Genomic DNA, 26,791 nt, shown 5'->3' on the forward strand with positions numbered 1-26,791 from the left:
GAGGAGGAGAGAGTGTGAGAGATTGAGGTGGAAGAGGAGGAGAGAGTGTGAGAGATTGAGGTGGAAGAGGAGGAGAGAGTGTGAGAGATTGAGGTGGAAGAGGAGGAGCGAGTGTGAGAGATTGAGGTGGAAGAGGAGGAGAGAGTGTGAGAGATTGAGGTGGAAGAGGTGGAGAGTGTGTGAGAGGAGGAGAGTGTGAGAGATTGAGGTGGAAGAGGAGGAGAGTGTGTGAGAGGAGGAGAGAGTGAGAGATTGAGGTGGAAGAGGAGGAGAGTGTGAGAGATTGAGGTGGAAGAGGAGGAGAGAGTGAGAGATTGAGGTGGAAGAGGAGGAGAGTGTGAGAGATTGAGGTGGAAGAGGAGGAGAGTGTGAGAGATTGAGGTGGAAGAGGAGAGACTGTAAATCAGGCAGGTTGATTACCACATAGGCAGTGAAGAGGAAAATCTGCCCCTGATTTATCACCTATCAGCTGTTGGTATTTGAAATTAGCAGACGTTTCCCTCCTGAATGATCTAACTAACTAAGATTATGACCCCTTGTTCTGGACTCCCCCACTAGAGAAAATAGTTTCTCTCTTTCTGTGCTATGAAATCTGTTTTAAACACTTCAATTTGGTGGCACAGCGGTGCAGTGGTTAGCACCGCAGCCTCACAGCTCCAGCGACCCGAGTTCGGTTCTGGGTACTCCCTGTGTGGAGTTTGCAAGTTCTCCCTGTGACCACGTGGGTTTCCGCCGGGTTCTCCGGTTTCCTCCCACAGCCAAAGACTTGCAGATGATAGGTAAATTGGCCATTGTAAATTGCCCCTAGTGTAGGTAGGTGGTAGGAGAATTGAGGGAAGGTGGGGATGTGGTAGGGAATAAGGGATTAAGGTAGGATTAGTATAAATGGGTGGTTGATGGTAGGCACAGACTCGTTGGGCCGAAGGGCTTGTTTCAATGCTGTATCTCTCTATGACTCTAATCAGATCCCCTCTTAACCTTCTATACTCAAGGGAATACAAGGCTATTCTATGCAACCTATTCTCATAATTTAACTCTCTAAGCCTTGTATCATTCTGGTGAATCTACATAGCAATCCTCCAAGGCCATTCCTAAGGTGCAGTGCCCAAAACTGAATATAGTACTCCAGATGTTGTCTGACCAAAGCTCTGCAGAACTGAAGCATGATTGGGAAATAAAAGTAACACGTATATGTGCTTAGGAATTGCAGCAATGCTATTACTGTAGTAAAGTTCTCAACCTCTAGATTGCTCCTCCCAGTACTTGGTAAAGGGATTGCCTGTGTACCTTGATCAGTAAACTGTTAATAATATAATTAAATTTTACTTAATTACAACCATTTGAACTCAGCAACTTTCTGCCATGAGACACTGGTTCCTTTCTTAAAATATGCTGAACTGGGAGTGTTTGTGCATTATTGACTAACTAAATTAACTTGCTCCCAAAAGAAACACGAGAGCAGACCCAGGCCTTATGACCTCAATGCATATTCCTCTGTCTAGCACTGTCTTGTATGTTCAGTACAAGTTGTCTCAGTCACAGACAATGAAATTGCCATAGTTGTTGTCTCTGAGTTCAATTATCAAAGAAGAATAATCCACTGTCTGTAAGTAAGTCTTGTGTTCTATGGACAGAAATCGTCCCGTACCCCACGCACTGAAATTGCACTATTTAATGTTAAATGACGCAAAGATGTACATTCAATAACAGATGCTTCTATGTTATTCTGTATTACCTAATTTCCACCACTAGATGGCATCCTATCCAGAGCAATCAGTGTGGCAAGCTTTAGAATAGAGCTGTTTATAATTTGGCAGTTTCACAATATTTTGCTGATAATGTAAGTCACAATTTGAACTTGTGAATGAAAATATGGCTGGTATTAAATTTGAATGTGATTGTGGTTCAGTTGCTGGAGTGACAGAGCATCACATTTTATGATCCAAAGGTAGGGAACATTCTTCACTATTTTGACATGCATGCAGATTTTGTGATCTAATTTAATAGCGTGAAGCATTAAAGCCTCAAGTTTCCTGCTGCATTTGAAGTGTTGTATGACATTTGCAGTATTTTACCTTTTCCAGGTGTTTTGGCATGCTCCTGAGCCCAGGGAGAAATGTGCGTAACAGTGACATGCACTTGCTTGACATGGTAAGTTTGGTGGAGTGAGAAAACTTTTTACATTTGAAGTTGTGATTAACAAGTGAACGTACAATGAAATGCCAAGAAAAATACCTGCAACTGCTGGGCAAGGTTTACGCACTGACCGAATGAGCTCAGTATTTCCATAATACTTTGTGAAATCTGGCAATGTGAACTCTATAGCTGTGGCTCAACTGGTAGCACTCTTGCCTCTGAGTCAGAAGGTTGTGGCTTCATGCCTCACTCCAGAGACTTGAGTTTATAATCTAATCTAGGCTGGCATTGCAGTACAGTGCTGAGGGAAACCTTGCAATGTTGGAAGTGCCATCTTTCAGATGAGACGTTAAGCTGAGGCCCGGTTTGCCTTCTGAGGTGGACGTAAACGATCCCACAGCGTTGTTTCGAAGAAGAGCAGGAGAGCTCTCCCTAGTATCCTAGCCAATATTCGTGTGTCAATTTACAACACATTATCAGGTCATTATTGCATTGTTTGAGGGATCTCACGAGTGCAGTATGGCTGTTGGATTCTCAACATTACAACAGTGCCTAAGCTTTTTAAAAAAAATTAATTGGCTGTGAAGTGTTTTGGGATGTCCTGTGAAAAGCGCATATAAATGCAAATTCTTTTCCTTAGTTGAGTACTTGCCTGAGTTAGACATGACATTCTAATCCCAGGTCTTTATTGATTCCCATTCTGCTGGTCAAATTATTGTTTTTACTGTTGTGTCGTATAATTTGGCAAATCTCTGGATGGATGGAGAACCTGTTGGCTCTGTCTGATCATACTATGATTTTCTAAGACTTCCTTAATAGATTCCAGCATTTTCCTGATGACTGATGTCAGGCTAACTGGTCTGTAGTTCCCCATTTACTCTCTCCCTCCTTTCTTGAGTAATGGTGCTATATTTGCTAACTTCCAATCTGCTGGGACCATTCTAGAATCGAAGGAATTTTGGAAAATCATAACCAATGCATCCACTACCTGTGCAGCCAATTCTTTAAGAAGGATGTAGGCCATCAGTTCTTGGGGATTTGTCAGCTCTTAGTCCCTTAAGATTCTCCAATACTACTTCTTTAATTTATTAATATTAATTACTTCAAGTTCCTCACTCTTATTAGCCCCTTGGTTACCCTCTATTTCTGGTATGTAATTTTTACTGTGAACAAAATATTTGTTCATCATCTCCATCATTTAAATTAGATTACAAACCAACTTCAAAAGTAATTCATTGACTGTGAAGCGCTTCAGGATGTCCTGAGGAAGTCACAGGTCCTACATAAATGGAAGTTCTTTCTTTCTATTTTACAATAACCGAACTCAGTTGCTCCCTGACAGGTTATGTTTATGCGAAAGAAAAATCGTGTTTGACAGATTTATTAGAGTTTTTTTAAGGCTGTAACTAGTAGGGTAGATAGGCTTAAAACTGGATAAATCCCCAGGCCCAGATGAGATGTATCCCAGGCTGTTATGCGAGGCAAGGGAGGAGATTGCAGGGGCTCTGACACAAATTTTCAAATCCTCCCTGGCCACAGGAGAGGTACTAGAGGACTGGAGGACAGTGAATGTGGTACCATTATTCAGGAAGGGTAGCAGGGATAAACCAGGTAATTACAGGCCACTGAGTCTTAACATCAGTGGTAGGGAAACTATTGGAAAAGATTCTGAGGGACAGGATTAATCTTGGAGAGGCAGGGATTAATCAAGGATAGTCAGCATGGCTTTGTCAGGGGGAGATCATGTTGCACAAACTTGATTGAATTTTTTGAACTTCAGTAAGGCTTTTGATAAGGTCCGGCATGGAAGATTGGTTAAGAAGGTGAGAGCCCATGGGATCCAGGGCAATTTGACAAATTGGATCTAAAATTGGCTTAGTGGCAGGAGGCAGAGGGTGATGTTTGTGAGTGGAAGCCTGTGACCAGTGGTGTACCACAGGGATCGGTGCTGGGACCCTTGCTGTTTATAATATACATTAATGATTTAGATGTAAATATAGGAGGTAGGATCAGTAAGTTCGCAGATGACATGAAAATTGGTGGTGTCGTAAATAGCGAGGAGGAAAGGCTTAGATTACAGGGAGATATAGATGGGCTGGTAAGATGGGCGGAGCAGTGGCAAATGGAATTTAATCCTGAGAAGTGTGAGGTGATGTATTTTGGGAGGACTAACAAGGCAGAATAATATACAATGAATGGTAGGACCCTAGGAAGTACAGAAGGTCAGAGGGACCTTGGTGTACTTGTCCATAGATCACTGAAGGCAGCAGCGCGATTAGATAAGGTGGTTCGGAAGGCATATGGGATACTTGCCTTTATTAGCCGAGGCATAGAATATAAGAGCAGGGAGGTTATGATGGAGCTGTATAAAACTCTAGTTAGGCCACAGCTGGAGTACTGTGTACAGTTCTGGGCACCACACTATAGGTAGAATGTGATTGCACTGGAGAGGGTGCAGAGAAGATTCACCAGGATGTTGCCTGGACTGGAGCAGTGAAGAGAGACTTTATAGGCAAGGGTTGTTTTCCTTAGAGCAGAGAAGGCTGAGGGGGGACCTGGTTGAGGTATGCAAAATTATGAGGGGCATTGATGGGATAGATAGGACAAAACATTTTCCCTTAGCAGAGGAGTCAATAACCAGGGGGCATTGATTTACGGTAAGGGACAGGAGGTTTAGAGGGGATTTGAGGAAAAGATTTTTCACCCAGAGGGTGGTTGGAATCTGGAACAAACTGCCTGAGGGGGTGGTAGAGGCAGGACCCTCACAATATTTAAGAAGTATTTAGATGAGCACTTGAAATGCCATAGCATACAAGGCTACGGGCCAAATGCTGGAAAATGGGATTAGAATAGATAGGCGCTTGGTAGCCGGCACAGACACGATGGGCCTGTTTTTGTGCTGTATCACTCTATGACTCTATAAAGGGGGGTCATTAGATTTAGTATACTTGGATTTCCAAAAGGCATTCGATAAGGTACCACATAAAAGGTTAATTCACAAGAGAAGGACTCATGGAATTGGGGTACTATATTAGCATGGGTGGAGGATTGGTTAACGGATAGGATTTAAGGGGGATTTGAGGAAGAACTTTTTTACCCAGAGGGTGGTGACGGTCTGGCATGCCCTGCCTAGGAGGGTGGTAGAGGCAGGTTGCCTCACATCCTTTAAAAAGTACCTGGATGATCACTTGGCACGTCATAACATTCAAGGCTATGGGCCAAGTGCTGGCAAATGGGATTAGGTAGACAGGTCAGGTGTCTTTAATGCATCGGTGCAGTTTTGATGGGCCGAAGGGCCTCTTCTGCACTGTATTATTCTGTGATAGGAAGCAGAGAGTTGGGATAAACGGGGCATTTTCAAGTTGGCAGGCTGTAACTAGTGGAGTGCCACAAGGATCAGTGCTGGAGCCTCAGCTATTTACAATTTATATTAATGACTTAGATGAAGGGACCAAAAGTAATGTACATAAGTTTGCTAACAATACAAAGGTAGATGGGAGCCACAAAGAGGCTGCAAAGAGATATAGACAGGATAAGTGAGTGGTCAACAAGTTGGCAGATGGTGTGTAATGTGGGGAAGTGTGAGGTAATTTACTTTGGTAGTAAGAATAGAAAAGCAGAATATTTTTCAAAAGGTGTGAAACTTCTGAGTGTTGATGTTGATGTTGATAGAGACTTGTGTGTACTCATACAATAAGCACAAAGTTTGCTTGTAGATCCAGCAAGCAATTGGGCAAATGGCATGTTGGCCTTATTGTAAGGGAATTGAAGTACAAGAACAAGGAAGTCTTACTACAATTGCATAGGGCTTTGGTGACACCACACCCATATCTAAGGAAGGATATATTTGCCTTGGAGGTTCACTAGATTGGTTCCTGGGATGGGAGGGTCGTCCTATGATGGGCTGTGTAAATTGGGCCTATACGCTCTGGTGTTTCGATGAATGAGAGGTGATTTCACTGAAACATACAAGTTTCTGAAGGGGCTTAACAGTGTAGACATTGAGAGGTTGTTTCCCCTGGCTGGGGAATCTGGAACATGGGGGCACAGTCACAGGATAAGGGGTCAATCATTTTGGACTGAGTTGAGGAGAAATTTCTTCACTCAGAGGGTTGTGAATCTTTGGAATTCTCTACCCTGGAGGGTTGTGGATGCTCCATCATTGAATACATGTCAGGCTGTGATATACAGATTAATGGTCTGTCAGGGAATCAAGGGATATTGGGAGTAGATGGAAAAGAGGAGTTGAGGCAGAAGATCGGAGAAGACCCGAGGGGCTGTATGGTCTACTCCTGCTGCTATTTCTTGCACTCATGTTTTTATCTTGACAGCAAATTTATGTGCAGCAAGATCTCACATGGGATAGATGACCAGTTAATCTGTTTTTGGTGGTAGCAGTTGAGGAATGAATGTTCGTTAGGAAAACATCTTTCTTTCTTTCTAAAAATGCCCTTGGGATCTTTTACATCCATCTCAGAGGGCTGGCGGGGCGTTGGTTTAATACCTCATCCAAAAGACGGCACTCGTGACAATGTAGCATTCCCTCAATATCGTACTGTAGTGTTAGCCCAGATTCAGTGCTGAAATCGGGAAATGGGGCCTTAAATTTATGACCTCCTGACCCTGAGACGAGGGTGCTACCACTGAGTCAAAGTGGTGCTTAATAAGAGTTTCTTCTTGAATCCTGGGTGGCTGTCGTCTGGCTGATTAAATGTTCGTCTAAAGCTTTGAAGGACCGCTACTCTTCCAGTCGAGAATATTTTCAGGTGTTTGGTAAGGTATTTCTTTTTTGTTCATTCATGGCATGTATGCATCACTGGCAAGGCCAGCATTTGTTGCCCATCCCTAATTTCTCTTGAGAAGGTGGTAGTGAGCCGCCGCTTTGAACTGCTGCAGTTAGTGTGGTGTAGGTACACCTACAGTACTGTTAGGAAGGGAGTTCTAGTTTTTTTGGCCTAGCGACATCTCACTATCTGCTCATTTTGTTTTTTTTCTATCGGATTTCACTCAGGAGTCCATGGGAAAGAGCTCTGATGGCAAGTCTTACATAATCACAGGAACATGGAACCCTAATGGTCCTGCCTTTCAGGCGTTGAATGAGGAAACTCCTAAAGGTATTTCACTGCTAAAAAGCTGCTTGTTGTAATCCACTGCCTTTGTTATATTGGTTTGTCAGTCAGGATGAGGAGTAATTAATTCTGTCCTGTTCGCACTCAAATGTTTTTATGTGGGGAGCCCTTGCAAATATTGTCACAGTCCTCAGGGCCCACTGTCCTAACTTCTGAAAGCCATTGTCAGCAATTCAAAATGAAAACACTACCAAAACACTCTGTACACAGCAACAGAAATAGCTAGCAAGAAATACATAAATTAGATGATTCCCCTATGGATCCACTAGATCTGAGGATTGTAGATTGGAAACATATGTCCCAGGTTTGAAACTTAATGGAGCAGTCGTGATTTTAACTGAAAAATGCTTCAGGAGCGAGAGCACATTGCTAGTACAGTCTCAGAAACTTGGTTTTTACCCCCAGGAGGTTTTTTTGTTTGGTCACATTTATGTTAAAACTTTAGGAAACATGACAAAGAATAATCTTAAATGAGGAAATAAAAATGACACATTACCAACAAAAACCACAGAAAGAAAGTAGACGAGGTGGAAAAGAAAAGAAGACTTGAGAAGGCAACACACTGTATACTGATGTGATGGGGTAGGTCCACTCTGAACTCCAACCCTGCCATTGCTGGATGGAGGTGAGATATGTGTACTAATGGGGGAAGGATTCAAGCAGAGGGGAGGTGCATCCACTGACAGAGGAAGGGGTCAAACAAAGATGAGCACTTAGTGATTGAGGAATGGGTTATGTTTGGGTGAGGTTTTACTCGTGATGAAGGAAAAGTTAAGTTGAGGTGAGGGTGGGGTGGGATGGATGATGGTGATAAAGCAAGTGGCGATGTGGTATGCTCAGTGAGCAAAGAAGGAGGCAAACTGTGTTGTGCCAAGTCCTGTGACAGATGGAGAGCAGAGTTGAAGAAGGACCGTGATGGAGAAAACATAATGGAAATTGTCATTTTCCATACTTGCATGTCTCAGTGGCTTGTTTTGGGGAGTCCAAGCTTTGGTTGGTCCTGGGTGATGGTCTCTGTCTTGAATGGAAAGGTAACTGAATCAGTTAAAGGCTGGTAAATGTGGAACTTGCAGCTCAATAAAGCTGTAAAGTTTAATAGATAGCAAGATACAATTTCGTCTGGTGGAGGAGTTCAGAATAAGGGAGCATAACCTTAAAATTAGAGCTCGACTGTTCAAGGATGATGTCAGGAAACACTTCATCAGAGGGCAGTGGAAATCTGGAACTTTCTCCCCTAAAAAGCTGTTAATGATGGGGGTCAACTGAAAATTGCAAAACTGAGGTCGACAGATGTTTACAAAAGGAAAATACTGTGGCTGCTGGAAATCTGAAATAAAAACCGGAAATGCTGGAAATACTCAGCAGGTCTAGCAGCATCTGTGGAGAGAGAACAAGAGTTAATGTTTCAGGTTGATGACCTTTTGACAGAACTCTGGCAAAAGGTCATCGTCCTGAAACATTAACTCTGTTTTTCTGTCTCCATCAATTGAGTTTTAAGGGTTACGGAACCACGGTAAGTAGATGGAATTAATGTACACATCAGCCATGATCCAGTTGAGCTTCAGGTGACAGTGTCTGTCTTGAACGGAAAGATAACTGATTCAGGTAAAGAGAAGTGTATGTGAAACTTGCAGTTAGAATAGCTGGAAACTGCAATGATAGCCTGCTGTATTTTATGCAAAGACAATACCAGTTGATTAATTGCAGCTTGATTTTGTTTGACTCACAGATAAGAGGGTCTACATGACTGTAGCTGTGGACTTAGTAATCACTGAGGTGGTAGAGCCAGTTCGATTTCAGTTGGAAACAGTGGTCCGTGTGTATCCAACAAATGAGCGGTTCTGGTACTTCAGCAGGAAAACCTTCACAGAATCATTCTACATGAAGCTGAAACAGGTATGGGTTTTAAGAAGAAAATAAAGGCACCTTACTGTGGGTTTGTGGAAGGGTGATACTTTTTGAAAGGCGCCAACATTAACATCTAACCGTCTGTAGCATGATTTGAGAGTCACAATTCTGCACGCATCTCAGCAGCAGTAAGGTTTCTGAGCCATAAATCACCTACCCTGGCACGGCACCGTGAATCCCCTAAACTTTCTGCTGAGAGGTACATCACCTGCCCTGGCGCAGTGAGGTCGGTTCCCCTTCCCTGGAGCGGCGGGGTCGGTTCCCGTTCCCCCACCCTGCGGCGACGGGGCCTGTTGCCCCACTCCCTGGGGCGGCGGAGCCTGTTCTCCACCCCACCCTGGGCCTGGGTCGGCAGCGTCTATCCCCTCCCTTGGCGTTTTGTGATCATTCAGATTCACTCACTTGGAAAGACGTTGACAGCTTCTATGAAAGGATCCAGATAATAGATAATATTATGGGGACTGCAAGCTGTAGAAAGTAAGGCCATTAGGGGAAGGCACAGTGGGACTGAGGAATGATTCTGATAGCTGCTTCATGTTTGCTAATTGGCTCTGTTGTGATTGGCTTGTCTTAATTGCCACAGTGACAAATCAAGTGTGAAATCAAGATATTAGTGCTTGGCATTATTCGTAATTGACAGTTGGATTCCAAGCTTATAGCTACTCCTTGCTTCCCTACTCTTGGTAACCTTTCACTTGCCTGATCCCTTGCACTTGTTAGACTAGGGACAAGGCTCTTGAAGCCACAGTCTTTAGTTGTGAGGGGATTGAATAGTTTAGACATTAGTATAGGCTGTGGAGGATTTGCAGTTTCCCGGTGCCACGTGCTAGTGAGCAAAGGAATAGGAGGATTGATCAACTGAACACGTGGCTGGAGAATTGGTGTAGGAGAGAGGGCATCAGATTTCTGGGGCAGGTGTGACGGTCTACACCTTAACAGGACTGGAACTAATATCCTCACAGGGAAATTTGCTAGTGCTGTTGGGGAGGGTTTAAACTAGCTTGTCAGGTGATGGGAACCTGAGGGGTAGCTCAAATTGGAAGGAAGTAAAGCTGGTAACAGGAGGTACAAAAGTAGCAAGTGACATTAGAAGGCAGGCGAAACAAAGGCGAGCATCCACTAGGCTTGGAATGCAGAATGTCAAGAAGACAAGGTTAAGGGAACTCTACCTGAATGCACTCAGCATTCGCAACAAGGTAGATGATTTAAAGGTCCAAATAGAGGTAAATGGGTATGATCTAATTGTCATAACGGAAACTTGGCTACATGGTGACCAAGACTGGGAACTGAATATTCAAGGATATTGGACATTTAGGAAGGACAGACAAATAGGAAAATGAGGTGGTTTTGCTCTGATAATAAGGGGTGGGATCAGTACAGTAGTAAAGGAGGATCTCAGATTGGAAGAACAAAATGTGGAATCTGTTTGGGTGGTGCTAACAAACAGCAAGGGGCAGCAAACATTGGTAGAAGTTTTTTTATAGGCCACCAAATAGTAGTGGTAGTGTGGTGCATGGTATGTATTAGGAGATTAGAGAAGCATGTGGCATGGGTAATACAGTAATCATGGGTGATTTCAATCTGCAGATAGACTGGGTAAACCTAATGAGCACTAATGCTGTGGAGAAAGAGTTTCTGGAGTGTGTTAGGGATGGTTTTCTACGGCAGTATGTTGAGGAACCGACTAGAGAACAGCCTATTTTAGATCTAGTATTATGTAATAAGAAAGGGCTAATTAATAATCTTGTTGTAAAAGAACCTTTAGGGATGAGTAACCATAATATGATAGAACTTTACATTATGTTTGAAAGTGAGGTAGTTCAATCTCAAGCCAGGGTGTTAAAATTGAACAAAAGAAATTATGAAGGTATGAAGGGCAAATTGGCTGAGGTGGATTGGAAAATACATTAAAAGGTATGACAGTGCAAAGACAATGAATAGTTTTTAAAGAAATATTACATAGTTTACAGCAATTATACATTCCTTCAAGGCACAAAAACCCCAAAAGTAAAGGCAGTCAACCGTGGATAACAAAGGAAGTTAAGGATTGTATAAGATTAAAAGAAAAGGCCGATAAAGTTGTTAGAAATAGTAGTAAACCTGAGGATTGGGAGGATTTTAGAATACAGCAAAGGAGAACCAAGAAACTGATAAAGAAAGGGAGAATAGGATATGAACGTAAGCTCGCAAAAAATTCAATAAAGGACTGTGAAAGCTTCTACAGGCATGTAAAAAGGAAACGTTTGGCTAAGACAAATGTGGCTTCATCACAGGAGAATTTATAATGGGGAATAGAGACATGGCAGAGAAGCTTATTGATTACTTTGTGTCTGTCTTCACTGAGGAAGATACAAGAAATCTCCCAGAATTAGAAATCCAAGGGATTAAGGGGAATGAGGAATTGAAGGAAATTAGTATTAGTAGGAAGGTTGTATTGGAGAAATTAATGGGGCTGAAGGTTGATAAGTCCCCAGGATCTGATATTCTACATCCAAGAGTGTTGAAAGAGGTAGCTCTGGAGATAGTGGATGCATGGGTGATCATCTTCCAAAATTCTATAGATTCTGGAGCAGATCCTGCAGATTGGAAGGTCACAAATGTTACCCCACTATGTAAGAAGGGAGGGAGAGAGAAAACAGGGAATTTACAGACCTGTTAATCCTACACCAGTGGTCGGGAAAATGCTAGAATCTATTCTAAAGGATGTGATAAATGGGCACTTGGATAATTATGATCTGATTGGGCATAGTCAACATGGATTTATGAATGGGAAATCATATTTGACGTGCCTGTTGTTGTTTTTTGAGAATGTTACTAACAGAATTGATAAAGGGGAGTTGGTGGATTTGTTATACTTTGATTTTCAAAAGACTTTTGATAAAGTCCCCCACAGGAGATTGGTTAGCAAAATTAAAGCACATGGGATCGGAGGTAATATACTCACATTGGTTAACAGGCAGAAAGCAGAGAATAGGAATAAACGGGACATTCTCGCGTTGACAACCTGTGACTAGGGGTACAGCAAGGATCAGTACTTGGCCCTCAGCTGTTCACAGTATAGATCAATGATTTGGATGTGGGGACCAAATGTAATATTTCCAAGTTTGCGGATGACAGGAAACTAGGTGGGAATGTGTGTTGCGAGGAAGAGGCAAAGCGGCTTCAAGGGGATTTGGACAGATTTAGTGAGTGGTCAAGAATGTGGCAGATAGAATATAATGTGGAAAAATGTGAAGTTATTCACTTTGGAATGAGGAATAGATGTGCACAGTATTTCTTAAATGGTAAGAGATTAGAGAGTGTAGATGTACAAAGGGACCTGGGTGTCCTTGTCAATAAGTCACTGAAAGCTAATATGCAGGTGCAGCAAACAATTAAGAAGGCTAATGGTATGTAAACCTTTATTGCAAGAGGATTCAAGTACAGGAGTAGTGAAGTCTTGCTTCAATTGTATAGAACCTTGGTTAGACCGCACCGGGAGTACTGTGTGTAGCTTTGGTCCCTTACCTTAGGAAGGATATTATTGCCATAGAGGGAGTGCAACGAAGGTTCACCAGACATGTTGCCGGGATGGCGGGACTGTCCTATGACGAGAGATTGGGGAAACTGAGCCTGTATTCTCTAGAGTTTTGAAGAATGAGAGGTGATCTCATTGAAATATACAAAATACTTAAAGGGATGGACAGGGTAGATGCTGCTAAGATGTTTCCCCTGGTTGGGGAATCTAGAACCAGAGGATACCATTTCAAAATAAAGGGGAAGCCACTTAGGACAGAGATGAGGAGAAACTTCTTTACTCAGAGGCTTGTGATTCTTTGGAATTCTCTACCCCAGAGGGCTGTGGAAGCTCAGTCATCGAGTATGTTTTAAGTAGAGATTAACAGATTTCTAAATACATAAGACATAAGGGGATATGGGGATAGTGTGAGAAAAGGCATTGAAGTGGATGATCAGCCATGATCATATTGAATGGCGGGGCAGACTCGATGAACTGAAAGGCCTACTCCTGTTTCTATGTTCCTCAATTAGTTGTGTGTCTGAAATGTTATTGTTGCATGTGATCTAATCCAGACAATGTAGATAAGGAACAAAGAGTGAAACATCACTGCCCTGCGTTACAGAAGGAAATTTTCTAGCTTAGTGAAATACAGAACTGTATCGTCAATCTTGCAATATTACTGGAAGTTTTGAGGCTGCTGTTTCACCATTAAGTCATTGGAGGTTTCCTACATAAACTCCCTACGTGTTGCAACAACAAACTTCTTTTTTTCTTGAAAAAAAAATCCAGTCCTCCACACCTGCTAAAACTCCGACAGGACTAACCTTGATGTTGTCTGATGCAACATAAAAGAGATGCGTCGAGTTCAAATGACTGATGATCTTAAAACAGGTTTCTTTTCTTTTTTCCTTTGGGCCTCCTTATCTCGAGAGACAATGGATACGCGCCTGGAGGTGGTCAGTGGTTTGTGAAGCAGCGCCTGGAGTGGCTATAAAGGCAAATTCTAGAGTGACAGGCTCTTCCACAGGTGCTGCAGAGAAATTTGTTTGTCGGGGCTGTTGCACAGTTGGCTCTACCCTTGCGCCTCTGTCTTTTTTCCTGCCAACTACTAAGTCTCTTCGACTCGCCACATTTTAGCCCTGTCTTTATGGCTGCCCGCCAGCTCTGGCGAACGCTGGCAACTGACTGCCACGACTTGTGATCAATGTCAGGTTTATTAACAGCTAACAAGTATATACAGTACAGAGCTAACTATTTACAGAAGCTGCTCTTGGTCTTACAGTGACAGAGAGACTGGCCAGTTTTCACATGACTATGTCCTGGTACTCAGCTCATTAGCATACTAAGATCCTAAAGGGTCATCACTCTTAAAGGCAATCACACAACTTCCCCCTTCTTTCCAAAGATGAGTCTCATATACTAAAAGTATTCTGCTATTAGCACTCTGTCTGGACTAATGCTTTGTCTTTCACCATAAACATTAACACACGTTTTGCCTTTGTCCCAGGACAGCTTTGTTATTTAATCTCCCTCTGTCCTATCAAACACCTTCCCCTTTGTTCCCTCCCCCACTCCCCTCCCCTTCACTTGCTTAAAACCTAATTCGTTTCTAACCTTTGCCAGTTCTGATGAAAGGTCACAGACCTGAAACGTTAACTTTGTTTCTCTCTCCACAGATGCTGCCAGACCTGCTGAGTATTTCCAGCACTTTTTGTTCGCCTCTCTTTTGTCCTTTAAGATACTCTATGAAGTCTTCCTCCTTGACCAAGTTTTGGTTATCTGTCCATATGCCTCCTATATGGCTCAGTGTCAAATGTTGTCTGATAATGCTCTTGTGAAGCATCTTACTATGTTAATGGTGCCATATAAATGCAAATTGTTCTTAGTCCTGGTGCTACCCTGTAGTATAGTTGCCCACTGTTGGGGTCTGACCATATTATTTGTATTTTTTCAGCAAAATGATGGAACAGTGTTTTATGCCTTTCTGGTCTCTCTGAAAAATAAAATTGCACTTCTGAAACCAAGGAGCCATTTTTGTAGGTTACACCCTCAGCATGAATTCTGATAATTACAGTATGCCAAAGGCAGTGACAAGCTGAGTGCCTTCATTTCACAATGATTTTTACTACATTATGTATGAATTTGTGATGAATTGTTGAAATTACCAGTCTTGAGAATTTAACCAGTTATTTTTAGCACATCACAGCTGGGTTTATTTTAATCTTTTTAAATGTTCTGAAGCAGTATAATTGATGTTCCTTGCTTAATGCTGTTACAGCAGTCATTATCATTCATAGTCAGGCCGACAGTATAGTAAACTTACAAGGCAGTGCTCAAGCATTTACATCTCAAAGCTTTTCTACTTCATTTACAGACAAGTACACTCAGAGTTGTAATTTGTATGAAACAATGACTAAAACTAGTCTGCAATTTTTGCTGGTAATTTTGTGATTGTTGGATTGATGGAGAATTTAACATACTGGGTTTGCTGCTGCCTAATTGGGACGCCTGACTATTGGGTGCATGAGTCTCAGCTGATTGCTGATTGTGGGCTGTGAGTTGGAGGCTGTGAAATTGCTGCAGGGAGAGAGAGACAGAGACTGAAAGGAAGAGTTTCCCACTTATTCTATCAACAAGGAAAAGGAAGGGAAGACAAAGGAACTGAAAGCTCTTCTGTGAGTTTGGTTTAACATTGCAGTCTTTTTGTATTTGATTGTTGCAGGAGAGAAAGAAGAAGGCTGCCTGTTTCAATAGGGGGCTCCTGTGTTGTTACCATCGAATTGGGAGCTCCCTCCGCAGCCCAACCACTTGGCCTGGGACAGTGGGAGCTGCCCAGGTGAAGAGACTTTATTGTTGTTTGATAGTGTGTGCCTGGGCAGCTTTAGCTGTCCCAGGTGAAGACATCATCCCCCCCCCCCCCCCCCCCCCCAACCAGAAGACCAGTGATAAGACTACTCTGTAATTTTGCAGCTGCAAAAGACTATATCTTCCTGGCCTTCCTCTCCCTCCGCCTCTTCCCCTTTGCCTCTGACTCCTTACACTATCAAGTTATTGTTATATTTGATTGTTTTTCCCCTCTTGCTCAACACACGGTTTGTGTAACTCTTCTGCCCCATGGCTTCTCAGTCCTCTCCGGTGGCGGGGTCTTCCTATGCTGCAGCTGCCTTCCCTGCTGCCCCGTCACCTTTCAAGCTTTTGATAACAAAGCATGGGTGAAGAGTTATGCCCACCCAAATATGACAGTTGAGGCGTGCGTAAAGGCAGTGGCCGAGGTTGTCGGCCCCTCGGCCATTGTTGCAGCCTCAAAAATGTATGGGAAAGCGGTGTTTTTCCTGAAGACCGAGCGGGCGGTGTCCCTGGCTCTGAGTAAGGAGCTCACAGTGGGTGAATAATGTTATCCAGTGTCCTCCCCTTCATTCCCGGTGAGCTCCTCCTCCCCCCCCCCACCTGCACCAGCTGGGGGAGGTGAGGTCGCAAATCACCCCAGTCCCACTTGGTCTTCGGGAGAGCAACCTCCGGCATGTGTACTCTTTCCGCCGCCAGTTATTTATACAGCTGGCGCAGGACGAGGTCACAGAGGGCAAATTTAGTGTAGAGTTCCAGGGGCGGCCTACTGTGTTTTCTGGATCTTGGATGCGGCGCAGTGCCATGCCTGTAAGGGGGTGGGGCATGTTTGGGAGAGCTGCCCCAACCTTTGGGTCACCAACTCCACCTTGGCGGCCCAGGGTGGCACCACTGCGCTACTGCACCTCCCTCTACTCTCCCGACACTTGCAACAACTGCCGCTCAGGTGATTCCTGAGGCCATGGCTTTCACCTCACCCCTATTTCTAGTGGGGTGGCTATCTTGTTGGCCCTGACTTTTCAGCCAGAGCTCTTGGGTGTCAAGGAGCTTGTGCCGGGCTGCTTGCTCCACCTTGCCGTTCGCCTGTATAGCATGCCACTCCACTTTGTGAACGTGTACTCGCCCAGGCTCGGCATGTTGCAAGTGCGCTTCTTTAAAGAAGTGCCCACTCTCTTGAGCTCTATCAGTAGTGGCGAGCGCATCTCCTTCGGGGGGGATTTTAACTGTACCCTCGAGGTGAGGGATTGCTCCAGTCCCCAGCGCGGCCAAAGGTCGGTGGAGAAGTTGAGGGAACTGAACAGCTCCCTTGGTGGACGTCTGGCGGAATCACCATCTCGGCTCCAGCGCCTTCACGTGGAGGTCTGGAGGAGGAAGGTCCCGAATCGACCGCCTCTACATTTCACAGGCGTATGTATCCTGCCATGCTTGGACCATCGCCTGGTGTGGGCAGAGTTCACTCAACTCCGCACACGGGCAAGATCTGCGGACTGGCACTTGAACAACCGGCTGCTGGAGGACAAGCGATTCCAGGGCTCGTACCGTCGATTCTGGGCCGACTGGACAAGGAAGCAGGGGCACTTCCCCTCCTTGAGGCTGTAATGGGATGTGGGCAAGACTCACATCCATGTCTTCTGTCAGGAGTATGCAAAGGGGTCGACCAAGAGATGGGAAGCTGAGATCAGGCACCTGGCGAGGGGGACGCTCGACTTGGAGTCCCGTCTCGGTCAGGCCGTCATGGACCCGGCCCTGTGGCAGGCGTACAAAGAGAAGAAGGGCATGATGAGGGACCTGCAGCTCGTATGGTTCCGAGGTGCGTACTTGAGCTCGCGGATCCAGATCCTGGAAGATTTGGACCGCGCCTCACCCTTCTACCTGCTGGAAAAATGGCGGGGGGTCTTTCAGCAGCTCATTGAGCTGCTGGCCGACAATGGATCCTCTGTCATGGATCCGGAGGCGATGGGCCTTTCGGTCCGTACCTATTACAGCGCCTTGTTTACTCCCGATCCATCCAGCGATGACGTGTGCAGTGTTTTGTAGGAGGACCTGCCGAAGATCAGCCCAGGGGACGCCGAAGGATTGGATGCTCCGCTCATGTTGGCGGAGCTGACTGATGCCCTCCACCAGCTCTCAAGGGGCAAATCCCCAGGGCTGGATGGGCTGACCGTAGAGTTCCTCAGGGCGTTCTGGTGGGCGATTACGCGTGCGTCCTGGGAGGAAGCCTGGCGACCAGGGAGATGCCCCTCTCATGTTGCAGGGCGGTCATCGTCCTGCTGCCTAAGAGGGACGATCTCTGCCTGCTTAAGAACTGGCATCCGGTCTCCCTCCTCAGCACGGATTATAAAATCTTTTCCGGGCTGTGTCTACCCACCTGGGCTCCGTGCTGGCCAACATGATCCACTCCGACCAGTCCTGCATGCTCCCGGGCCGGTCCAACCCGGACAACATCCACCTGGTCCGGGACCTGGTCCATCTTTCCCAGAGGACTGGTCTGTTGGTTGCCTTTCTCTCCCTCTATCAGGAGAAGGCGTTTGACGGGGTGGATCACGAATATCTTTTCGAGACTCTGCGCACATTCGGACTCGGGCTGCATATTGTGGTCTCGGTCTGACTTTTATACACCACTGCAGGGTGTCTGGTCAAAGTTAACGGGTCGTTGACACCGCCCCTTCGCTTTGGGAGAGGAGTGCGTCTGGGATGCTCCATGTCTGGCTAATTATATGCCATCTGCGTGGAGCCATTCCTGTGCCTGCTTCGCAGGAGGTTGGCGGGATTGGCTCTCTGCGGGCCGGCCATGTGGGTCGTCCTCTCGGCTTACGCCGATGACGTGCTCTTCACAGTCACAGATCCCGTTAACTTGTGGAGGATGCGCGAGTGCCAGCAGACCTTTTCTGCCGCGTCCTCCACGAGGATTAATTGGGAGAAATGTTCCGGTCTCGTGGCGGGTGGGCTCCCTGTCGGAGGAGTTAACGCCTTTTGCGTGGAGCACCATGCACCTCCTCTATCTGGGAGTCCACACTAGCCCTGCTGAGGAAGCCTGGCTGGCAAACTGGCAGGAGTTGGAGGCGAAAGTCACCACTCGGCTGGGGCACTGGATATGACTGCTCCTAGTGCTTTTCTACTGGGGCTGACCGCTGGTCGTAAACCGACTAGTGGCCTCGATGCTGTGGTACCGGTTGGTCAATTTGTCTCCGCCCCCTGCATTTGTCACCAAGATCCGGAAGAAGCTCGTTGATTTCTTCTGGGGCAAGAGGAAACACTGGCCTCTGCCGCGGTCCTGAGTCTCCTGATTGTGAAAGGCAGCTAGTCGCTGGTGTGCGTCTGCACCCAGTCTGCGACTCTCTGCTTTCAGAGCCTGCAGAGATACCTGTACGTCGAGCTTCTTCCCAGATGGTGCGGGCTGGCGACGTATTTTTTCCGCCAAGGGCACTGCCTTCAAGACGACACGCAGCTCCTGGCGGAGACCATTAACCGCACCCCTCTGAGGGAGTTGCCTGTCTTTTACCGGGATCTATTCAGAGTCCAGAACATGGTTCCTTCCAGTCAGGGCGCTCCCCTGCTGGCAGAGGAGAGCGCCTTGGCGGCTGGCTTTGGAGACGGACTGATGGGCGGAGGAGTAGCTACAACCGCCAGGACGCCCCTCGCTGCGGGTGATGGCGGGGGTGGGGGGTGGTGTGGGGTGGTGGTGGTGGTGTCCGGGAGTGTGGAGCGCTCCTGGCTGAGCTGACTCCTGCTCGGCCGCAACTGCTCATCGGACCCAGGCCCTGAACCCCTCCTCGGGAGCCGGTCCTGCAAAACCTGAGCAGCCTCCCGAAAATGACACTCGTGCCATTCAACATCGCGCGGAGGGGTTTCCTGTATGGGCTGCTCCTGCACATTCACCACTTCCTTGCCCTCGTCTGCTGCCCGGACATTCCGTGGCGGTCCGTGTTGCCATCTGGTGGCGAGGGGAAACCCCTCCACGCTGGAGTCCTCCCCCTTTACATTGGGGACCTGGGGTGGAGGGTGCTGCACAGGGCAATCCCGTGCCATAGACTTTTAAGTAGGTTCACGGACTCCCAGGCCGCCTGTAATTTCTGCGGTCTGGTCAAGTCTGTATTCGATGTGTATATGTACTGTGCAGCCCCTGTTCGGGTATTTAAAGGGGCTGTTCCTCAAATTCTGGCTGCACTTCAGTCTCACGCTCCTGATCTTTGGGCACCCGGTGCGGAGGGGCTTGGGCCGGGAGGAGGATCTCCTCGTCGGTCTGCTCCTGGGCCTGGCCAAGGTGGCAATTCACAGGTCCAGGCTGCGGGGCCGTCTGGGGGTCTGTCCACCCTGATTGCCTGCCCCTCTTGTGAGGTAACATTCGTGCCCGGGTCTCCTTGGAGAAGGAGCACGTGGTGTCCGCTTGTTAGCTTGAGGTCTTACGTGACCGGTGGGCACCGCAGGGACTGGAGTGCATCATCGATGCAGACAATGGCATTTTAATTTGAGTTTTTGTTTATTTCAAGTTAGTTTAAAAATATGTGTGTATATAAAGGGGGCCTGAGGAATAAAGGCCCCTGCGACATAAAATATATAAAAGGGGCCTGGGGTATAAAGGCCACCTTAAAAAAAAAAATGGGGTTAGATACAGAGTAAAGTTCCCTCTACACTGTCCTATCAAACACTCCCAGGACAGGTACAGCACGGGGTTAGATACAGAGTAAAGTTCCCTCTACACTGTCCTATCAAACACTCCCAGGACAGGTACAGCAAGGGGTTAGATACAGAGTAAAGCTCCCTCTACACTGTCCACATCAAACACTCCCAGGACAGGTAGAACATGGTTTAGATAGAAAGTAAAGCTCCCTTTTCACTGTTCCACTGAGCAGGCTGGCTGCAGGCGATGTTGGGTTGGGTGGGATGGGGTGACGAGGGAACTTGGCTTCATGTGCTACGAGAATTACGTTTTAGCTGAACCTTTGAACTGCACAGTGCAGCTGTCTCCGTCTACTGGCCACAATGAGAGGCGGATTTCCAAACTACAATATCACTGCAATATTCCCTTTAAAATTTAGTTGTTGTGTGCGGACCGTTTTTCTCTGCGTGGTCGCATTAAATTTTTTGTGTGACTGTGCACACGCATTATTTCTCTCAGAACAAAGGCTGCTGCGTGGCTGCGCACCCACACAACTTAGCAGGAACGTTGCTGCCTAGTATTTCGGGCACACAAACTATAGAGAGTACTCCTGATACTAAGGAGGACCACTTCTTTGCCAGAATCAATCTACCAACCAGAAGTCACGGAATTTCTGCCCATAGTGAGGTTTTACATGGTACGGTGCATAATTTTCCTTGGAGAGGTGTATTGAAGCAAAAAGTAATCTGTGCACGGTGTATTGGGTGGGACTTGTTTACCAACGTATAATCTTGTCCATCACAGAGAATGACTGAGAGGTGCCTCAGGGATGTTTCATGCTGTAAACATGACAGAGCATCCAGCGCATCACAAGCTTTTGTCTTGCATTTGGAAAAATATATTGCTTTTTAAAACTAGCTATGTTCCATTTTTGGGTATTTTATTGAACTGGTTTGTGTTTCAGCAATAGTTCCTGTACGTAGACTGCTATACAGAAGCAGTGCTCTTATTCGTAGCCTGCTCTGATTTGAGGGTTAGTGAGTGCTCAGCTCGTTTAGTAATTTGCTAACTGGATTAACAGTAGTCTTTTACAGGATGTTTCAAAGCGCTTCACAGCCAATGAAGTACTTTTGAAGTGTGGTAACTGTTGTAATGAAGGAAATGTACCAGCCTTTTTGTGCATAGCATGCTCCCACAAACAGTCATGTCATAGTGACCAGATAACCTGTTTTAGCGATGTTAGTTGAGAGAGAAATATTGCCCAGAACATAGGGAGAACTGTCCTGGTTCCTCTTCGAAATAGTGCAATGGAATCTTTTACATCCACCTGAGAGGGCAGATGGGGCCTTGGTTCAACATAGGGGTTCTCAACCTTTTTGCTTCTGAGGCCCCCCCTCCAATGTTATAAAAATTGCACAGACCCACTGTTATACAACACAAGTATTTTTTCTGTATAAAAATGTTATACGATCAAACATATTTATTATTCATGTTTTACTTTAATGTCACAAGAAAATTCATTGCATCATCTCCATTGCGGTACTGAGGGAGTGCTGCATTGAGGGGTTGGAAACTGGAGGTACGAATTGTGTGATGTGCTTTTCCTTAACATGCATTGTTGGACACAGGTTACAGAATTACGAGATATTCCTCTTCACAGATACTCAGTTTGGTGAATTTCAGTGCATTCTTTTGGGTCTGATTAACTAAAGGTAGCAGACAATGTGAGTGATTGTGAAAGAATCCCGCAACGTTTGCAGTACTTCGTATTATCTATCTGAATGAGCAAAACTACCTCTCATATATACATAGTAGTAAAGTCTATTTATTACACAGATGATTTAAAACCCAATCATATATTAACTCCATCCCAATGCAATTTTATTTGTCTGCTGCCTTCAAGACAGAGACAAACTAACAGAGGATATAACCTGAACCAGGCCCTAAACCCCAGTATTACTGGCACCCACCAGATTGAGTGGGTGTAAAGAGGAATCTCTTTGTTGATTCTGTTGTTACGGCTGGTTATTTATTATTCATTGACTGCTGCTCCTTACTGAATGAATTAAGGGAATCCACTATCTTTTTGATGCTGCTGCTCAATGTCTCCTGTTGGCTCAGACCTGGTGTATCTCTCTTTGCACTGGATTACCTTGCCTCACCATGTGTGAAGCACAACGACAGCCCCTAACCCGACCCACCTGTAATCGCTGCGCTGATTGGCTTTGCATCACCCATCCAAAGCACCGAATAAACTGAACAACCAGATTGGCCATATCTAATGCAGAATTGTGAGTTAGGCAAAGATTATTAGTCAGGAGGGCAGTGGATTGAGAGACGGATGAAATGAGAGTTCTGTTGGCTATTGTTGGTGGATACCATGAAACCTTCTCATGGACCTAGGTTGAGAACCACTGGTTTAATGTGTCATCTGAAAGAACTCACCTCTTACAGTGAAGCACTGTAAGTAGTGCGCTGGGAATGTCATCCTGGATTTTGTGCTCAGGTCTCTGGAGTGGAGCTTGTATTCATGACCACCTGCTTCAGAGTGAAGAGTGCTACCAACTGACCCATGCCTGATGCAAAGAAATGCCAAACGAATGCACACAATGACATATATCACTGAGGGCTGATTGTCTGATGCAGTGAGAATAGGATATTAGTAATCACGAGTGGACCTGAAAGGGAAGAGGTGAAATTTCAGCTGAAATCCTCAAGAAAAGTGGAAATGGATTTTGATGAATACCTGCTGTAAAATAAGCAGGAAGAGGGTGAAGGAGACAATGATGATCACAATAAAAAGAGAAATGGAACTTCAAGGCTGACCTACCTGATTAACTAGTCATTTATCTCATACTGTTTGTGGGACCTTTCTGCGTGCAAATTGGCTGCTATTTCTGCCTACAAAAGTAACTTGCTTTATAAGAACATAACATAAGAACTAGGAGCAGGAGTAGCCAATTCAGCCCCTTGAGCCTGCTCCGCCATTCAATACAATCATGGCTGATCTCATCTCGGCCTCAAGTCCACTTTCCTGCCTGTTCTCCATAACCCTTCAACCCATTACTAATTAAAAATCTGTCTATCTCCTCAAATTTACTCAATGTCTCGGCATCCACCGCACTCTAGGGTAGTGAATTCCACAAACTCATGACCCTTTGAGAGAAGTAATTTCTCCTCATCTCTCTTTTAAATGTGATAACCCTTATCCTAAAATTGACCTCTTGTTCTAGATTGCCCCACCAGAGGAAACATCCTCTCTACATCTACTTTGTGAATCCCCTTAATCATCTTATATATCTCAATTAGATCTCCTCTCATTCTTCTAAACTCTAGAGAGTAAAGGCCTAAACTGCTCAATCTCTCTTCATGAAACAAACCCCTCATCTCTGGAATCAATCTAGTGAACCTCCTCTAAACAGCCTCCAATGCAACTACATCCCTCCTCGAGTAAGGGGACCAAAACTGTACGCAATACTCCAGGTGCGGTCTCACTAATGCCTTGTACAGTTGCAGCAACACTTCCCTACTTTTATACTTTTCTTAGTTTCTTAGAGATACAGCACTGAAACAGGCCCTTTGGCCCACCGAGTCTGTGCCGACCATCAACCACCCATTTATACTAATCCTACACGAATTCCATATTCCTACCACATCCCCACCTGTCCCTATATTTCCCTACCACCTACCTATACTAGGGACAATTGCTAATGGCCAATTTACCTATCAACCTGCAAGACTTTTGGCACGTGGGAGGAAACCGGAGCACCCGGAGGAAACCCACGCCGACACAGGGAGAACTTGCAAACTCCACCCAGAATTGAACCCGGGTCGCTGGAGCTGTGAGGCTGCGGTGCTAACCACTGCGCCGCCCTCTATTCCTTTAGCAATAAATGCCAAAATTCCAGGAGCAGCAGCCTTCCTTATTACCTGCTGCACCTGCATACTAGTTTTCTGCGATTCATGCCAGAGGACACCCAGATCCCTTTGCACTGAAGCACTCTGAAGTTTCTCTCCATTTAGATAATAATTTGCCTTTGTATTCTTCTGACCAAAATGGATAACCTCACACTTATCCACGTTAAATTCCATCTGCCAAATTTTGGCCCATTCACCTAACCTATCCATATACATTTGTAATTTCTTATTTCTTTATTGTAACTTACTATCTCACCTATTTTAGTCTCATCTGCAAATTTGGCTATAGTACCTCTATCCCTCCTCTATCCCTGCATCAATATCGATTGTAAATAGTTGGGGCCCGAGGACCAAACCCTGTGGCACCCCACTAGTTACATCTTGCCAACCAGAAAAGTACCCATTTATCCCAACTCTCTGTTTTCTGTTGTTTAGCCAATCCTCTATTTAAGCTAATAAATTGTCCCTAATCCCATGTGATCTTACCTTGTGTATTAACTTTTTGTGCGGCACCTTATCAAATGCCTTCTGGAAGTCCAGATATACTACATCTGCAGGATCCCCATTATCCACTTTACTTGTTACAGCTTCGAAGAACTCTAGCAAGTTAGTCAAACACGATTTACCCTTCATATAACCATGCTGACTCTGATGGATTGCGTCTTGACTTTCTAAATGTCCTGTTATTCCTTAATATTGGATTCTAACAGCATCCCAATGACAGATGTTAAACTAACTGGTCTATAGTTTCCTACTTTCTGCCTCCCTCCATTTTTGAATAAGGGCATTATATTAGCATTTTCCCAATCCACTGGAATCTTTCCCGCATCCAGGAAATTTTGGAATATTATAACCAATGGATCCACTATCTCCGCTGCCACTTCCTTTAAGACCCTAGGATGTAGGCCATCAGGCCCTGGGAACTTGTCTGCCTTCAATCCCAATAGTTTGCTCAGTACTTTTTCCCCAGTGATGATGGTTGTTCTAAGTTCCTCCCTTTCTATAACCTCTACATTACCTGTTACTATTGGAATGGTCCTAGTGTCCTCCACCATGAAAACTGAGGTAAAATACTGATTTTATGCCTCTGCCATTTCTGTGTTCCTCACTATTAACTCCCCAGTCTCATCCTCCAAGGGACCAACGTTCACTTTAGCTACTCTCTTCCCTTTTATATTCTTATACAAGCTTTTGCTATCAGTTTTTATATTTTGAGCTAGTTTTCTTTCATAATTTACCTTTGCGCTTTTTATTACTTTTTTAGTAACCCTTTGTTGATCTTTAAAAGTTTCACAATCTTCCAGCCTGCCTCTGGCCTTTGCAATATGGTATGCCTTAGTTTTATGTTATCCTTAACTTCCTTGATTAGCCATGGATGGTTTTCCCCCCTCTTAGAATCTTTCTTCCTCTCTGGAATACATTTTAGTTGGGAGGAATTGAATATCTCCTTAAACATCTGCCACTGCTCATCAACTGTCCTACCTTTTAGTCTTCCTGCCCAGTCCACTAGGACCAAATCTGTCCTCATGCCTATATAATTACCTTTGTTTAACTCCAGAACGCTAGTGTGGGTCTCCAGTTTCTCGCCCTCAAACTGAATTTGAAATTCTAGCATGCTATGATCACTCTTGCCTAGAGGATCCTTAATTATGAGATCATTAATTAATCCCACCTCTTTACACAATACCAAATCTAGAATAGCCTGCTCCCTGGTTGGTTCCACAACATATTGCTCCAAAAAACAATCTTTAATACATTCAATTAACTCTTCCTCGAGGCTACCCTTGCCAATATGATTAATCCAGTCGATATGCATATTAAAATCACCCATGATTATTGCCGTACCTTTCTTACAAGTCCCCCAGTATTTCCTGGTTTATACTGTGCCCGACTGTGAAACTACTGTTTGGGGACCTATAGATTACTCCAACCAGGGTCTTCTTTCCCTTGCTATTTCTTATTTCTACCCAGACTGATTCTCCGTCTTGATCTCCAGTGCCTATATCATTTCTCACTACAGCACTGATCTCTTCCTTTACTAACAAAGCTACACCACCTCCTTTTCCTTCCTGCCTATCCTTCCGAAATACTGAGTATCCTTGGATAATCAATTTCCAAACCTGGTTTCCCTGCAACCATGTCTCAGTAATCGCCAATAAATAATATCCATTCGTCTCTATTCATGCTGTTAATTAATTAATTTTATTCTGAATGCTTTGTGCATTCAGATACAAAGCCTTTAAGTTTGTTCTGTTATCAAATTTCCCTATTCTTGTTCGATTCTTTTGTGCAATATAACGTTCATACGTTCTGTTCCTAACTTTCATTTTCTGGTAACAATCAGCCTCATCACGAACCTGCACTGCTACCTTCTCCTTTAACATTGACTTCCTAATTTTCCATGCAACTGAACCCTCCCCCCCTCACCCCCCCCAAACTATTTCGTTTAAAGCCCTATCTACAGCCCTAGTTTTGTGATTCGCTAGGACTCTGGTCCCAGCATGATTCAGGTGGAGCCCGTCCCATTGGAATAGCTCCCTCCTTCCCCAGTACTGGTGCCAATGTCCCATGAATTCAAACCCATTCCTCCCACACCAATCTTTGAGCCACACATTTACATCTTTAATCTTATTGACCCTGTGCCAATTAGCTCGCGGCTCAGGTAGTAATCCGGAGATTATTACCTTTTTGGTTCTGCTTTTTAATTTAGCCCCTAGCTGCTCATATTCCCTCAGCAGAACCTCTATCCTCGTTCTA

At 45.0% G+C, this 26,791-nt stretch overlaps 1 protein-coding gene across 1 annotated transcript in view; it reads left to right on the forward strand.

Moving 5' to 3' along the window:
- The window catches only part of LOC137373267 (rab GTPase-activating protein 1-like), a 600,347-nt gene that overhangs the window by 133,061 nt on the left and 440,495 nt on the right, over window positions 1-26,791 (forward strand). Inside the window, exons 8-10 of the mRNA XM_068038116.1 lie at window positions 2,085-2,151; window positions 7,148-7,250; window positions 8,995-9,161. Coding sequence (XP_067894217.1) covers window positions 2,085-2,151; window positions 7,148-7,250; window positions 8,995-9,161 — 337 coding nt within the window. The remainder of the gene's footprint in view (window positions 1-2,084; window positions 2,152-7,147; window positions 7,251-8,994; window positions 9,162-26,791) is intronic.

Source organism: Heterodontus francisci, chromosome 8 (genome assembly GCF_036365525.1).
Source record: "Heterodontus francisci isolate sHetFra1 chromosome 8, sHetFra1.hap1, whole genome shotgun sequence".
In the NCBI taxonomy this organism is placed as follows: domain Eukaryota; kingdom Metazoa; phylum Chordata; class Chondrichthyes; order Heterodontiformes; family Heterodontidae; genus Heterodontus; species Heterodontus francisci.